Source organism: Grampus griseus (assembly GCF_964374135.1).
Source record: "Grampus griseus genome assembly, chromosome: 7".
In the NCBI taxonomy this organism is placed as follows: domain Eukaryota; kingdom Metazoa; phylum Chordata; class Mammalia; order Artiodactyla; family Delphinidae; genus Grampus; species Grampus griseus.
In genome coordinates this window covers 111,766,464-111,782,096 of record NC_139001.1, presented here as the reverse complement: position 1 = coordinate 111,782,096, position 15,633 = coordinate 111,766,464, and the positions used below count along the sequence as shown (strand labels likewise).

The 15,633-nt window shown below is 40.1% G+C and overlaps 1 protein-coding gene across 3 annotated transcripts in view; it reads left to right on the top strand.

Moving 5' to 3' along the window:
* Positions 1-15,633, top strand: part of PLEKHB2 (pleckstrin homology domain containing B2) — a 49,681-nt gene that overhangs the window by 10,640 nt on the left and 23,408 nt on the right. For all 3 annotated transcript variants that reach the window (XM_082657793.1, XM_082657791.1, XM_082657792.1), the window contains exons 2-6: positions 2,910-2,954; positions 6,029-6,181; positions 7,200-7,302; positions 11,987-12,026; positions 13,308-13,397. In XM_082657793.1, coding sequence (XP_082513919.1) covers positions 2,918-2,954; positions 6,029-6,181; positions 7,200-7,302; positions 11,987-12,026; positions 13,308-13,397 — 423 coding nt within the window. In that variant the 5' untranslated portion in view covers positions 2,910-2,917. The remainder of the gene's footprint in view (positions 1-2,909; positions 2,955-6,028; positions 6,182-7,199; positions 7,303-11,986; positions 12,027-13,307; positions 13,398-15,633) is intronic.

Below are 15,633 nucleotides of genomic sequence, written 5' to 3'. Positions count from 1 at the left end.
TTTGTGAGACTCGAGCCATTCTTAGACATGGGGAAAGTTAAATGAAGGAGAACTCATTTGTTCTTTTGAAGTGCCCACTTGGGCTTCTGCTCCATTTTGCTAACCTTCCAAACCTTTGTGCCTTAAAGAGAATACCTAAAACTGCTAAAGTAGAAAACAAAAGTGGCCCATAATCTCAACCTCCAAATAATATGTGTTGATTTCAAAAATAAAATGATACAATACTTGCAAATGTTTTTTTAAAATTTATTTATTTAATTTTATTTTTGGCTGCGTTGGGTCTTTGTTGCTGCACGCGGGCTTTTCTCTAGTTGTGGTGAGCAGGGGCTACTCTTCGTTGCGGTGCACGGGCTTCTCATTGCAGTGGCTTCTCTTGTTGTGGAGCACGGGCTGTAGGTGCGTGGGCTTCAGTAGTTGTTGTGGTGCATGGGCTTCAGTAGTTGTGGCACGCGGGCTCAGTAGTTGTGGCTCGCGGGCTCTAGAGCGCAGGCTCAGTAGTTGTGGTGCACGGGCTTAGTTGCTCCGTGACATGTGGGATCTTCCTGGACCAGGGCTCGAACCTGTGTCCCCTGCATTGGCAGGCAGATTGTTAACCACTGCGCCACCAGGGAAGCCCCGCAAGTTGTTTTAAAAAACTTAAATAGTACAGAAAGGTGTAATAGGCCTGAATAGTCACCCTCTTTTCTGACACATATGCAGCACTGCCTCATTCCTCTCCTCAGAGGTACACGTTGTTAACAGTTTTTATGATTCCTTCCAGAAAATAGCTGTGTGGGTATCAGCTACGTGTGCTCATCAGCACATACTGTTCTACTTCATTCCTTTTCACATCTGCATAAATATGCCATGAGTGGAGGTGCTCATTAAGCAGTCCTCTTTCGTGGAGCCCTTTGGTTGGGGCTAGTGTTACACATGTGTTGGTGAACCTGTGTATGTTTATCAATGAGGCATATTTCTAGTAATGGTGAGAAAGCTAGGTCAAAGTATATGAATATCTAAAATTTGGATAGGTATTGTCAAATTTCCCTCCCAAAATGTTAACAACAGTTTTCATTCCTGCCATTATGCTTTCTCCTTTCTGGGTATCATAGTTTTTTTCATTTGTGGCCCTCTGATAGGTAATGTTGTTAACTTGTGATTTGAATTTTGTTAGTTGAATTGAGAGAGAAATGGAGTAGCTTATGAGTTTTTTGCCCATTCATGTTTCTTTTCCTGTGAACTGCCAAATGATTGTTGTTTCTGTTATAAGTGAGCTTTGTATGTGAAGGAAATTAACTCACTGCTGCCATATATATGGTTGTAAAACGTATTTTTCTTAATCTTTTATTGGTCTTTTTGACTTTATTTTTTGCCACTCAGATTTTTATTTTTATGGAGTTAAATTTATCAACCTTTTTCTTCATGACTTCTGGTGTTCTGCTCTGACCTGGCCACTCCACCTGCTGACACCAGTGCGCACCTTACTGGGCTGTGTGCAGCTGTGTTCTAGGGCTGCTTTATGTCTGTTAGATGTAAGTGGAGTTAGACTTAGTTAGGTGGACAGGGTGCTGAGGCTAAAGCCTAGGGTGCGCGTGGGGGGTTGTATTGGCCATATTAAGGAGGTACTGGGTAAATTCCAGGTGGCCAGTGAGGTAAAATGGCTTTGGTCCTTTCCTCAGCTGACACTGAAAGGGCTAAGGATAGAGAGACCAAAGGGCTGTGATTTTGTGATATAATAAGAAACATATGAACTTCTAAAACTCTTGGAATTTCCTGAGAGATAGAGGTACTAGGGGTGTCTTTTTGTTGTCTTTTTATTCATAATAAACCCCTTTCAGCCATATCTAAGTTTATGTTAATGAGATGATGGGCCCCTAGATAACTTCAGGGTAGGGCTGGTTGCCAGAGGGACCAAGCTTGTGATGAGCAGGTTAGAACTTTAAGCCCCAGGGGCTTCCCTGTTGGTGCAGTGTTAAGAATCCGCCTGACAATGCAGGGGACATGGGTTTGAGCCCTGGTCCAGGAAGATCCCACATGCCACGGAGCAGCTAAGCCTGTGCGCCACAACTACTAAGCCTGCGCTCTAGAGGCCGTGAGCCACAACTACTGAAGCCTGCACACCTAGAGCCCATGCTCCGCAACAGGAGAAGCCACCGCAGTGAGAAGCCTGTGCACCGCAACGAAGAGTAGCCCCCACTCGCCGCAACCAGAGAAAGCCTGCGTGCAGCAACAAAAACCCAACGCAGCCAAAAATAAAATAAATAAATGTATAAATAAAAAATAAAAAGAACTTTCAGCCCCATCCCTGGACCTCCAGAGATGGTAGAGAGGCTGGAGATGGAGCTTTAGGACCAGTGTCCAATGATGTAATCAGTCATGGCTACCTAATGGAACCTCCTTAAAAACCCCTAAATGACAGGGTTCCAGTGATCACATGGAGATGCTGGGAGAATGGTGGCTGGAGAGGCATGGAAGCTCTGCGCTCTTCCCCCAATCCTTGTCCTCTGCATCTCTTCCATCTTGCTGTTCCTGAGTTGTATCCTTTTATAATGAATAGGTAATAGTAAGTAAAGTGCCTTCCTGAGTTCTGTGAGCCATACTAGCAAATTATCGAATCTCAGGAGGGGGTTGTGGGCACCCCCAATTTATAGATCAGAAATATGGGTGGCCCAGGACTTGTGTCTGAAGTGGGAGCACTCTTGTGGAACTGAGCGCTTAAGCTGTGAGGTCTGATGCTAAGTCCAGGTAGTTAGTGTCAGAATCTAATTGAATCAGTAGACATCCAGTTGGTGTCCTGAGAACTGGAAAATTGGTTGTTGGTATGGAAAAACCCCACACATTTGGTGTCAGAAGTGTTGTGAGTAAAAACAGCTCATACGGGTCATTCTGTTTTCTGGGTATAATTTTGAACCTGCCTGTTTCTTCTACAGGTGGAAAGATGGCGTTTGTGAAGAGTGGATGGTTGCTGAGACAGAGTAAGTACAGGACGTGAGCCCCTTGGGCTGGGTTTAGTGTTGCCTTAGGGCACATCTTTATTTCTGTGGCTGACACTGCCAGTGTTTACAAACAAATAACAAAGTCTTACTAATGTTGTTGCCCTGGATTTCCTCTTGCAGATTTTTAGAGCTCTATGAACAGTTTTTCTGCACACGTGGAGCTTCTTGGTTGCTGGCTTGACAGGAACCAGGGGACAGTAATAGTTCCTGCTGGTTTCTCTTTTCTCACTAGCGTGCTATATTATTATTATTATTATTATTATTATTATTATTATTATTATTTGGCTACGCCGTGCGACAAAGTTAGTTCCCCGACCAGGGATGGAACCTGTGCCCCCTGCAATGGAAGCATAGAATCTTAACCACTGGATGGCCAGGGAAGTCCCTAGCATGCTGTATTATTAACGGCTGACCTGAGGTTCTTGGATCTACCCAAGCTGAGCTGATATATTGCCATGGAGCTGAGCTAATATATTAGCATGGAGGTACTGCTCGCTTTGTGGGAAACACCTGTCTCATCTGGGGATTGAACAGTGACCAGATTCTGAAATACTAGAGTCTTTAATTATAGATTAAGATTTGACCCGAGGGAACAAGTTTATCGAAAACCAAATCTTTTGTGTCTCCAAAAGGACTCTGGAGAAGGGACTCAGTTCTTTTTTTATGGGATTAAGTTCATTTTCTTAGGCTCATCTCTATGGGCTTGCATATACTTAACTCTGCTTATCTCTGAGGCTGCCACCTTAAGTAGGATTCATAGTATGTTTTAAAGCAGGAAGGAGCAGCTCTGTTTATTGCAGAAAGAGTAAGCAGATTATTCTGCTGTGTTCTAGAAAGAGCAGCATTAAGGGAAAAGTGACTAGTATATTGTTTATGACTCCAGCAAAAGCTTGAGTGGTGATACATACTGTACTGTTCAGATATGAATTTGTATTTAAGGAATATTTTCAATACTTAGCTAAAATTGAGCCTAGCAAGGAAGAATGGACTTGCATACCTTAGACGGTTTATAAAAACTATTTATGAAGCTTGTTTGTGTTCCCATTGTACAGATTTTTATATCAATATAATTATCACAACAGCTCTGTGAGGTGGGTGGCATTACCCCAGCTTCCAGCTGAAGAAATAGAGGTTCACTGATAACTGGTCCAGATGTTAACTATGGGTGGCAAATCTACATTCAGACTCAGGGCTGTCTCGTTTCAACATCAGCACCCTTTCTACCAGGAGACGAGCTTTCAGACTGTCTGTCCTGTTACTAGTTTTACGTTCTCAGACCTGGAGCTGAACAGGTGTCCTTTCAAGGTCTATGACAGTTCTGTAGTCTAAGAATAGATGCAGCTATTGTATTGTTGGCTTAAAAAAAAAAAAAAAGTTGTGACATATTGGAATCTAGCCCCAACGTTTGTGTAAGTTTCCTTGTCTTGGGTTTTGAGGATCTTGGGTGATCCTAAAATGGTCAGGGGACATGGAGAGCCTTGCTCAGACCTGGAGGATGTGCCTTCCCTTCCTGCACTCTTTGAGGGCAAGTGTCTTTTCTCCATCATGACTCAATGTAAATGCTCTGTCAACATAAGTGAACAGTGACCCTTTTGACAATTTTGTGCTTCCCATCAGCGCTTAGCATGATGATGTACACAAAATAGGAGTTCTGTAAATAAGTTGTACAGACTTTTCCACTGTCTTAGTTATGGTTATCTCAAAAGTGTGTATTCGTAAGACTTATTCCATTTCCCAATCTCCTGATGTTGGGTTGATTTTCCCGTCTTTGCTAAAGCAGAAGCATCATTCATAATAAACTAAAATGAGGTGAGTTGTATTATATTCACTGAGTTGCAGAGCAGCAGAGATACACATGTAGTTACACATATGCACCACTGTCTTCAGGTTTCCTTTTCTTGCCATTGGCAGACTCTTAGGCCTCAGTATCTGGACTCTGGAGGACAGCTTAATTTAGGGTTCTGCAGTCAGGCCTTTGATGGCAGGTGCGATCCTTGGGTAGAACTCCCCAACCCGGTGATTACACCTGTCTGTGTTCGGGTGGCTCTCTTTGGTAGTTTCTGCACAGCTCAGGCACTGCCAGTTAAATGGATGCTGGGTGTCACTTATTTATCAGTTTGGGCAAGTGCTGTGGTTGCCTCTCAGCAAGGTGGGTGTTTGATAGTGGTAAAAGAAATTTGGAAGGCTGCTGGGATGAATATTTGGAATTTGTGCACATTGGCCATGAACAGGGTGGGATCTATAGGAACAAAAGATGCAGCCGGTAGCGTATGGATGTGAGAAAGGTGCAGGGGTAACTTTTAGATTTCCCTTTTGGCTGACAAGGAACTTAGAGTTTTATGAAGTTAAATGCCTAGTCCAAGATTACAAATGAATGGATGAATTCTCTCAAACCGATAGAGACGTGTGAGTTAGTAGGATGGATGCGTGCTGGGTAGGAGTCAGGCCCTGGGCCTGGGTCAGTGTCTGGGTGTGGATGTATCCAGTGTCTGAGCCTGCCTCTGCATAGTCTTAGGCAGGGAGACTCCCCACACTGTGGGCTGTAAGGGAAGGTGAGCATTAGAGAAGAGTATATGTGAAGGCCCTTCAAGAAAAAGAGAAGTTTTTCCAGAAGAGGAAAGTATTACTGTTATTTGTGTGTAGAGGCTTTACAGTTCAACGTTTTCTGATCAATCTAGCAGTTAGATACTACTGGGAAGGATTAGATATACCACATGGAGAGTTAAATGTTAGACATGTTTCATTAGCTCAAAATCAAAGTTTTATTGAACTTTCTTTTTTTTTAAAATATTTTGATACTTTTAAGTTGGCAGCGTTCTCAGTAAGATCGAAGTTCTCATCTCAGAGCATGCTGCGTGCAGCCCTGGTACAGCATGGGTGTTCATGCAGTTCGGGTCTGCTTTCACTTCCATTTTGATGGACTGCTCTGGGAAATTGTATGCAGGTATACTTTTGGGACCAGAGGAAAGTTTCTTTTGTTTCTGTTACCGGTGAATTAAAGGACAAAGTCCTTGCTTTTCCACTCAAAGGCAACATTTCCCACTTTTTTTCAGGTACTATTTTGAAGCGCTGGAAGAAGAATTGGTTTGACCTGTGGTCAGATGGTCACCTGATCTATTATGATGACCAAACTCGGCAGAGTGTGGAGGATAAGGTCCACATGCCCGTGGACTGCATCAACATCCGCACGGGACATGAATGTCGGGGTAAGTGGGTCTGTTTTGTCCAGCTTCTGTCGCCTGCGCTTCTGCTTTCTTGATGGGAGTTGATTCTTCTTCCTTACCCATTCTGCTTTCATTTACAGACCAAAGAAGGGTTTCATCTGGGAAGAGGTAACCAGATGAAACCAGACACTTGGATTATGACCCATGTGGGTTGGCAGATTAATTTTCTCCTCTGAATCAGACCCATCAGTCCACATTTCCGTTCTCTCTCATGGAGAAGGTGGTGGAAGACTAAGGAACCAGAGTGCTGGGAACCCCAGGAAGGATGGAGCTACCCTAGGCAGTATAGATTTTGTGACTCAGAAACTGGCTTATTGATAACAACTCTAGTCAGTTTCTTAAAATCCATGATGTCTTTCAATATAATTATCACAACTATTGAAGGAATAGTTTTTTTTTTGTTTTAATAAGCATAGACTTTTCTATTTCTAATTAATGGCATATGTAGACTTCCCTGTTTGTTTTATTAGCTCTGTTGCTATTTGGAATAAAGAGGCTGCTGTAGTAACCATTGGTGTAATAATATCCTGCCCCTATAAGTTCTTGAAACACAAGCCTCTATGGACTAGCTATTGAAATCCTTACTTAAACCAGGCTCAGATATCATAGGTCTTACTTCTTGGTACACAGAGATACTTTAAACAACCGATTTTCACTTTTAAAGCAGCGATCTAGTTTGATGCTTTGTGAATAAAAGCAGTAAGTATTCTGTTAACTGATGCTTTGCAACACTTTTCGTTGTGCTTATTCTTCTAATGTCTGGGCTATTTTGTGTATCACCATATGTGGATCGTGCTCTGGAAGAGGCTTACATGTTTCTCCAGCAGGAAGTTTAATTAGAATGGAGTAATGATTCATGTGTTTGGTTCTGTACAGCAGAACAAAGATGTTTTATAATTGTAATGTTCTGAAGTTCTGGTCCTTTGCTTATCTGAGCTGTTAAGAAATCCTTAAAAAAAAAACTATGTAAATACTCCTGTATCCTATATATTTTTCATAGATATTCAGCCTCCAGATGGGAAGCCAAAAGACTGTCTGCTGCAGATTGTTTGCCGAGATGGGAAAACCATCAGTCTTTGTGCAGAAAGCACAGATGATTGTTTGTAAGTTTTTTTCCAGGGTGTTTAATTTTAAAAGTGTTTTCTGTTTTAATTTCCAGTTATGAGGAAGGGAGAAGCACGGGAGTGGCGTGTTCCTGTAGGCAGCAGAATAAGTGACTCAGAGGTTGTGTGAAAGAAATGTTAAGGGTCTCACTCCATGTCTGATAACCCTGATCCTCGTTTCTGCCTCTGCAGAGCTGCCCATGCAGGGTCCCATTGTAGTGAGTATGGCAGAAACTATTAGATACAGTCACTTTGCACTCTCTTTTTTCATTACTAGATGCACATTGGGCAATGGGCATAGTTAAGTGGGTTCTTAAATTTTCTTTTTTTGGCCGTGCCATATGGCTTGTGGGGTATTAGTTCCCTGACCAGGGATTGAACCTGGGCCCTCGGCAGTGAGAACGTGGAGTCCTAACTACTGGACTGCCAGGGAATTCCCCTTAAATCTTGTCCTTTTTATGTAAATGTCTTTTTAAAAAGCACTGACATCTGTATTATATAGCCTTTCTCCTTTTGGTGGTTCTTATTTCCATCTGCCATCTCTGAAGAAGGGGTATGGAAGCACAAAGAAGGAAAACCCAACTTTATTAATTCTCAGTCTGTTAACATTAGCATTGATGTGGGATCAGAATCTTGAAAACACTGATTTTTTTTTTCCTGTCCACACTGTACCACTAACAAAGGTTAACTCTGGACATTGCAGATCTCTAGGGTTTATTTTAAATCCTAGATGTAGTTTCATTTTTACATTCTTCTCATTTATATTAGTGAATCTTAAATAGCACTTTCTGGAAAAGATGTACCTTTCCTAAAGACTAATGGAGAAATGAACACAGGTCAAGCCAGTTTGCTACTTTTTTATAAACTGGATCTATATTTTTACTCTTTAATAATTTGAACACTTACTTTGCACTGGGTACTGTGCTAACTGCTTTATGTATGTTGTTTAATCCTCACCATATCTTATAAAGTGGATACTGTTCTGTTGTAAGAAATTGAGGCATAGTGAGGTTAAGTAACTTTCTGTATCAGTTTTTAATGCTCTTGTAATAAATTACCACAAGCTTAGTGGCTTCGAACAGTACACATTTCTGATTACATTTCTGGAGGTCAGAGTTCTACACTAGGTTTCAAAGTGTTGGCAGGGCCATGGTCCCTTCTTGAGGCTCTAGCGGGGAGTCCATTTCCTTGCCTTTTCTAGCTTCAAGAGTCCTCCTGCATTCCTTGGCTTCTGGGCTGAGCCCTTCTCCTGCTGTTATCTGTCTGATTCTCTGTAGCTGGGGAAGGTTATATGCTTTTAAGGATTTAAGAATAGTTTGAGCCAGCCTCGATAATCCAGTATAATCTTCTCCATTTCAAGGTCCTTAACCTTAAGTATAGCTGCAGAGTCCATTTGCCTGGTGAGGTAACATTTTCAGAGGTTCTGGGGATTAGGATATGGATCTCTCTGTAGGCAGGAGGCATCATTCTGCCTGCCACACTTCCCAAGGTTTTAGAGCTTGTAGGCTCGACTCAGAATTTGAATCTTTGTCTTCATAGCCCTTTGTTCTTAACTGCTCTATTCTGCTGTTTGCTGAGATGTCACATGTATGGACGGTTCCTTTAAGTACTAGTGGAAAAAACATCTAGAACTAAAATTTTAGAATATTTTAACAAAACATGGGAGGCTTTTTTGTCATAGAGGAGGGAGAAGGGGTAAAAGTACACTGAAGGACTTGCCTTGTTTGGCATGGAAGGCTGACTTTTTCTTAACCTTTATGGGAAAATAGAGGTTTATTTATGTGTCTAATTTTAAGGGTACAATTAGGGACAGAGCAATGGAGGATAATACTAGAAGAATAAAAAAACCCAGCAGGTAAACTTAATAAGGCATGACAGGAGATGAAGTAGCAGTAATTAGACCCATGATATCTGTGAATTCAATAAATGTGAGTTGGTTAAATTCTCCTTAAAAAGGATAAGATCTGAGATTGGGCAGAAAATACAAAGTCCACCTATTTATTCTGTTAACAGGAAACACACTTGAAATAAAATGACACAGCAAGGTAAAAAAGTAAAGAAGAGGAGACTGTTTGTTTCCTGGGGCTGCTGTAACACAGTATCACAAGCTAGGTGCCTTAAAACAACAGGTTTATTCTCTCACAGTTCCAGAAGCTAGAAGTCTGACGTTACTGTGTCAGCAGAGCCATGCTTCCTCTAAGACTCTGGACAGAATCGTTCCTGGCCTCTTCCTAGGTTTGGTTGTGGCCGGTTATCCTTGATGTTCTCTGGCTTGCAGCTGCACCACTCCAGTCTCTGCCTCTGTTATAACATGGTATTCTCCCTGTGTGTCTGTGTCCACATTTCCTCTTCTTATAAGGACACCTTCATTCAGTATGACCTCATCTTAATTTGACTCCATCTGCAGCGACCCTGTTTCTAAATAATTCACCTGTACTGGGGATTAGGACTTAAGCTTATCTTTCTGCAGGGGATACAATTCAACCCATGACAGAGACCTCTGAGAAAAAAGGGGGAAATGAATCTGTGTCATCTTCCTCAACTACCTAGTGAAATGAAGGGGAAGACATTCAGAAGCGACAGCCAAATAAAGAAGTTTAACTTCAAGCACAGAATACAAAGAGCAACAGTCAGAAAAAGAAATAGAAGATTCTGTTGAGATGTATCACAGTTTTTAACCCTACCCCAACTCCCAGAAGCAGTAACAAGATGAGCTAATTAAATCTTAAACATTTTTGGTAGTACCCTGCGGTCTGTAGAGGTGCTGATACTTCTTGAAAAAGCCAAGGAAAAACCCTTGAGCCTATGATATCCTTGGGACCTTAGCAGAGACTGGAAGGTTCCCCCAGGGCTTGTCATTTTAGAACACTGGAAGGCAGAGAAGGATAAGCGAGCCCCGGCATAAGACATTCAAAGGAATTATGCTTAGAAGAGTGTAGAACCCAGATTTTTCAGAAAGGACTTACTCCCTATCTTGACCAGTCACAAAAATTAACTTGAAATGGATTGAAGACTTAAATGTAAGACCGTAAACTGTAAACCTACTAGAAGGAAACATGGGGAAAAGGTCTTTGACATTGGTCTTGGCAGCGATTTTAGATATGACACCAAAAGTGCAAGCAACAAAAGCAGAAGTAAACAAATTGGGACTACATTAAACTAAAAAACTGCACAGCAAAAGAAACAATTAGAAAAATAACAAGGCATCTATGGAATAGGAGAAAATATTTGCAAACCATTTATGTGATAAGGGTTTAATATCTAAAATATATAGGGAACTTGTATGACTCCATAGCATAAAAACGAACCAATTAAAAGATGGGGAAAGGACTTGAAAAAACGTTTTCCCAAAGGTGCTCAACATCACTAATAATCAGGGAAGTGCAAACCAAAACCACAGTGAGGTCACCTCACACCTTAGAATGGCTGTTATCAAAAAGACAAAAGATAAGTATTGGTGAGGGTGTGGAGAAAAGGGAACCCTGTGCACTATTGGTGGGCATGTAACTTTGTGCAGCCACTATGGAAAACAGTATGGAGGTTCCTCAAAAAATTAAAAGTAGAACTACCATATGATTCAGCAATGCCACTTCTGTATATACATCTGAAGGAAATTAAATCATTGTCTCAAAGAGGTAGCTGTACCCCTGTGTTTCTCGCATTATTCGTAGTAGCCAAGACATGGAAACAACTCAAGTGTCTGATGATGGATGAACTGATAAATAAAATGTGATACACACACACACACACACATACACACACACACACACACACAGACTTGTGCATGCATGGGTAATGGACTGTTAATCAACCATAAAACAGGAAACCCTGCCTTTACAACAACATAAATGGACCTTGAGGGCATTATGCTAAGTGAAGTAAGCCAGACAGAGAAAGAAAAATACTATATGTTCTTACTTATATGTAGAATCTAAAAAAGCCAAAATCATGGAAGTAGAGAGTAGAATGGTGTTTGCCAGGGGTTGAGGGAAATGGGGGAGATATTGGACAAAGAGTACAAGCATCCAGCTGTAAAATGAGTGAGTTCTGGGCATCTATTGTACAGCATAGTGACTATAATTAATAATACTGTCTCATATACTTGAAAGTTAAGAGAGTAGATCTTAAGTGTTATCACCAGAAAAAATAAAAAGCTAATCATGTGCGGGGGTCCTGGAGGTGTTAGCTTATTGTGGTAATCAATTCATGATATACGTGTCAGGTCATCATGTTGTACACCTTAAACTTACATACGTTATAGGTCAGTTTCTCAAATACCAGCATTATTTTTAATAGCAAAATATTGCTGACCATCTAAATCTCATATCATGGAACATTATGTAGCCATTAAAAAAATCAGGTAGATCTGTGTGTATAACATGAAGAGATACTGCTAGTTCTAGTATAGTTAAGTATGGTACATTTTACATTTATTTAAAAAGTAAAGGAAAAACTGTAGATTATGCTTTAAATATTACATATGTACTATAGATTTATTTCTTTACATATCATATATTCCTAGTGCATGTCTTAGATAAGTTGATTGAGTACGTCTTGAGGCAAGGGCTTCAGATCTGCTCTTAAAAACAAGCTTTTTCAGAAATTCCGATGCCAATGCAGGTTTGAGAACCGTTGAGATAGATGTTGGATTGCCTGAAATAAAGTACCTCTTTCTTTTCTTCAGGGCCTGGAAATTTACGCTTCAGGATTCCAGGACAAACACAGTAAGTTGCTAATGGCAGTCACTAGTAATGTTTTCACTTAGTCTTGCTGTAACAAACGGGAGAACAGGAGGTTAAGAAGGGAAATGGGGAAGAGGGTTTTTTTGCCATCCGGCCCAGGATGAGCAAGCAGAGATAGGCAGGCTGTGTTTCGCTGACAGTGAGGAAGCTGGATTTTGCCAAAACATTTTGGCAGGAGGAGCCCTCCTAACACAGGCACACTGGTCCCAGTGTTGTTTTCTAGAAATGTTTGTATCTCACAAAGATTTGCAACACTTTGAATTCTGCTGCCGTTTACAGAGAAGGCACAAAAGGGACCACAGGGTCCTTTTCATGAATAGCATCTCAGCCTGTGAAATAAACATTTTTGGGACTTGTACTTGTCTCTAGTTTCTTCTGACTTTAGGAAGTAACTGAGACAGTAAACCCCATTTGTAGAGGCTAGTGATACCATCTTGGTGTCTGTCAGGGATTCAAAGGCAATTCCCTCTGTGGTCAACATTTTCATTCTTCAGGTAGGGTTTTATTTTTTCATTTATTTCTCTAGGAAGGAAAGAGAAAGGTAGATGGTGCTTTTAAAAGAATTTGTACAGGTGGGAAAAGAAAGTAAAAAGACTTAATATCCAAATGCTGTTTTTTCCTAGTTTTGTTAGCTCAGGACTGTTCTTCCTCCTAAGATTACAGGTCCAGTTACCTTTTCTTCGATGAAAATCCTTTACTTGAATGAAGTTAGTATTGATGATTCATATAGTTAGGGGCAAGAGCTAAGGTGATTCTTCACGTGGATATTTTTAAAAAGAGCACACATATTTTTGTTTTCCACCGGGGGGTAATTTACTGAAAGATTTTTAAATTTTTTAATGGAAAAACCAGATTGTGAGTGTAGAACATGTCCCTGACTGCTACGTTTTAGATTGTAGGATTTTTATTTGTGAACAGAAGAGATGTTGAGAGTGGTGTAACATCTTTTAAAAGGGCTGGGTAACAGTGGAGGCCCTGTGGCCTTCTTGGGCAGTGAGAACTCTACTTCTGCCCCCTGCTGGTGGCTGAGGAGGGCCACATCCTCCTGAATTCAAAGGACACTGGAGTGCTGGGTGGTGGGCAAGGGGAGGGTGGTCCTGCTAGTCATTGCTTCTCAGAGAGTTGTTATATTTCCTCTTCAAAGATTAAACTTTTCGGCTTTTATTAATTTTTTTATTTACTAAATAAAAGGGTATAGTATCATAAGAGCCTTTAGTTGCTTTGTGGCAACTCACTTGTTTTCATACTTTCTCTCCTCTCAAGGCTTATGTTGGCTCAGAAATCGTGTATGACGAGACTGCCGTGGTTTCCTCCCCACCTCCTTACACAGCCTATGCTGCACCAACCCCTGAGGTAGGGAGCAAATCTTTGCCTTATAGAATCCAAGTGAGGGAAACTTGGCGTCTCTGTGCTACTGTGCTTTTAAAACAAAAGAAAACTTTGAGCCAGCCAGTATCAGAGAAATTAGAAATGTACTGTAAACCCTTTCTTCTTTAAACTTTTCTTTTTTAAATAGATTGTTACCATCTTTTGCTTTCCTAAAATAAAGCAACTGCTTTATAATCTTCCTGTTCACATTTTCTTTTTAAGATAGACCTAAAAATGAATCATGGTAATATGATTTTGATGATTCAAGTTTATACTTAATTATTTACTTGAATACTCTCTATCATCAGAAAAAATGCTTTTTTTATTTTGAAAAAACAAAAACAAAACCTTAAAAACAAAAATCACATGCCCAATACCTTGTGGTGTCCCCTAGTTAGAGGTGCCAGGCATTCAGTGCTACATATAGAAGTCTCCTGTGGGAGGCACTTTGATTTTTTTTTTTTTTTTTTACTTTTAATTTTGAAATAATTATAGATTCACAAGAAGTTGCAAAGGTAATATGGAGAAATCTCATGTCTCATGTACTCTTCACCCATTTCCCCAGCTGTTACATGGTAGATAAAATCAAAACCAGGAATTTGAAATTGGTACAATGTTTATGTCTGGTTCCATGTCATTTTATCATATGTGTAGATTTGTATAACCGCCACCTCAATCAAGATATAAAACTGTTCATAATATCTTCTTCCTGCTACACCCTCTTATAGTCACACCCTTCTTCCCCTTCCCTAACTCCTGTCAACCACTGATTTGTTTGCCATCTGTATAACTTTGTCATTTCCACAGTGTTATATACATGGAATCATATAACACGTGATCTTTTGAAATCTTTTGATGTTTTCACTAAGCACAACGCCCTTGAGAGTCATCCAAATTGTTGCATGTGTCAATAGTCTGTTCCTTTTTATTGCTGAGTAGTATGCCATGGTATGGACGTATCACATTATGTATTGAACGTTTAACTATTGGGAGACATTTTGGTTGTTTCTAGATTTTGGCTGTTACCAATAAACCTTATGTGAACACTCATGTACAGGTTGTTATTGCAGACATAAAGTTTTATTTCCCTGGGATAAGTGCCCCAAAATGTAATTGCTGAGTTGAATGTATGGTAAGTATATGATTAGTTTTTTAAAAAGCTGACAAACTGCTTTCCAGAGTTTCTCTACTATTTCTCTTTCCCATCAGTAGTGTATGGGTGGTTTACTTTCTCTGTATCCTCACCAGCATTTGCTGTTGTCGCTGTTTTTTATTTTAACTATTCCGATAGGTGTGTAGTGATATTTCACTGTGATCCTAATTGGCATTTCCTATAGCTTGTGATGTTGAACATCTTTTTATGTGCTTACTTGCCATCCATATATCCTGTTCAGTGAGATATGTCTTCATGTCATTTGCTCATTTTCTACTTATTATTTTTTTATTGTTGAGTTTTGAGAGTTCTTATATATATGTTTGAGATAGGAATCCTTTGTCAGATATGTGATCAGTAGCATATCTTTTTATTCTCTTGACAGTGCCTTTCACAGAGTTTTTAATTTTGATGCAGTCCAATTTATCAGTTTTTCCTTTTATGGACTGTGTTTTGTTGTCATGTTTAACACTTCACCTAGACCAAGTTTCCCAAGATTTTCTCCTATGTTATCTTCTGAAAGTTTCATAGTCCTAGGATTTATACACGAGTCTTTTCTGTTGTCAGTTAATTTTGAATAAGGTGAGAGGGTTATGTTGAGGTTCTTTTTTTTTTTTTGCATATGGATGTTCAATTGTCCCATCACTATTTGTTGAAAAGACTGTTAATCCTTTCTGGAATTGGTTTTGCATCTCTGTAAAAAATCAGTTGGCTGTATTTATGTGTGTCTGTTTCTGGGTTCTCTGTCTGTTCCATCCTCTGATACCACACAGACTTGATTACTGTAGCTATATATCAATAATAAGTCTTGAGATTGGGTAGGCTGATTCCCCCCACTTCATTCTTCCTTTTCAGAATTCTTTTAGCTATTCTGATTCCACTTACTTTCCATGTAAATTTGTCTAAATGTACAACAAAATCTTTCTGGGATTTTGATAGAAATCAGGTTTTTTGGGGAAGCATTGACATCTTTATTATGTTGAGCTTCCAATCCATGAAAATGGACTGTCTATTTAGATCCTGTTTGATTTTTTTCCACTAGCATTTTGTAGCTTTCAATATATAAAT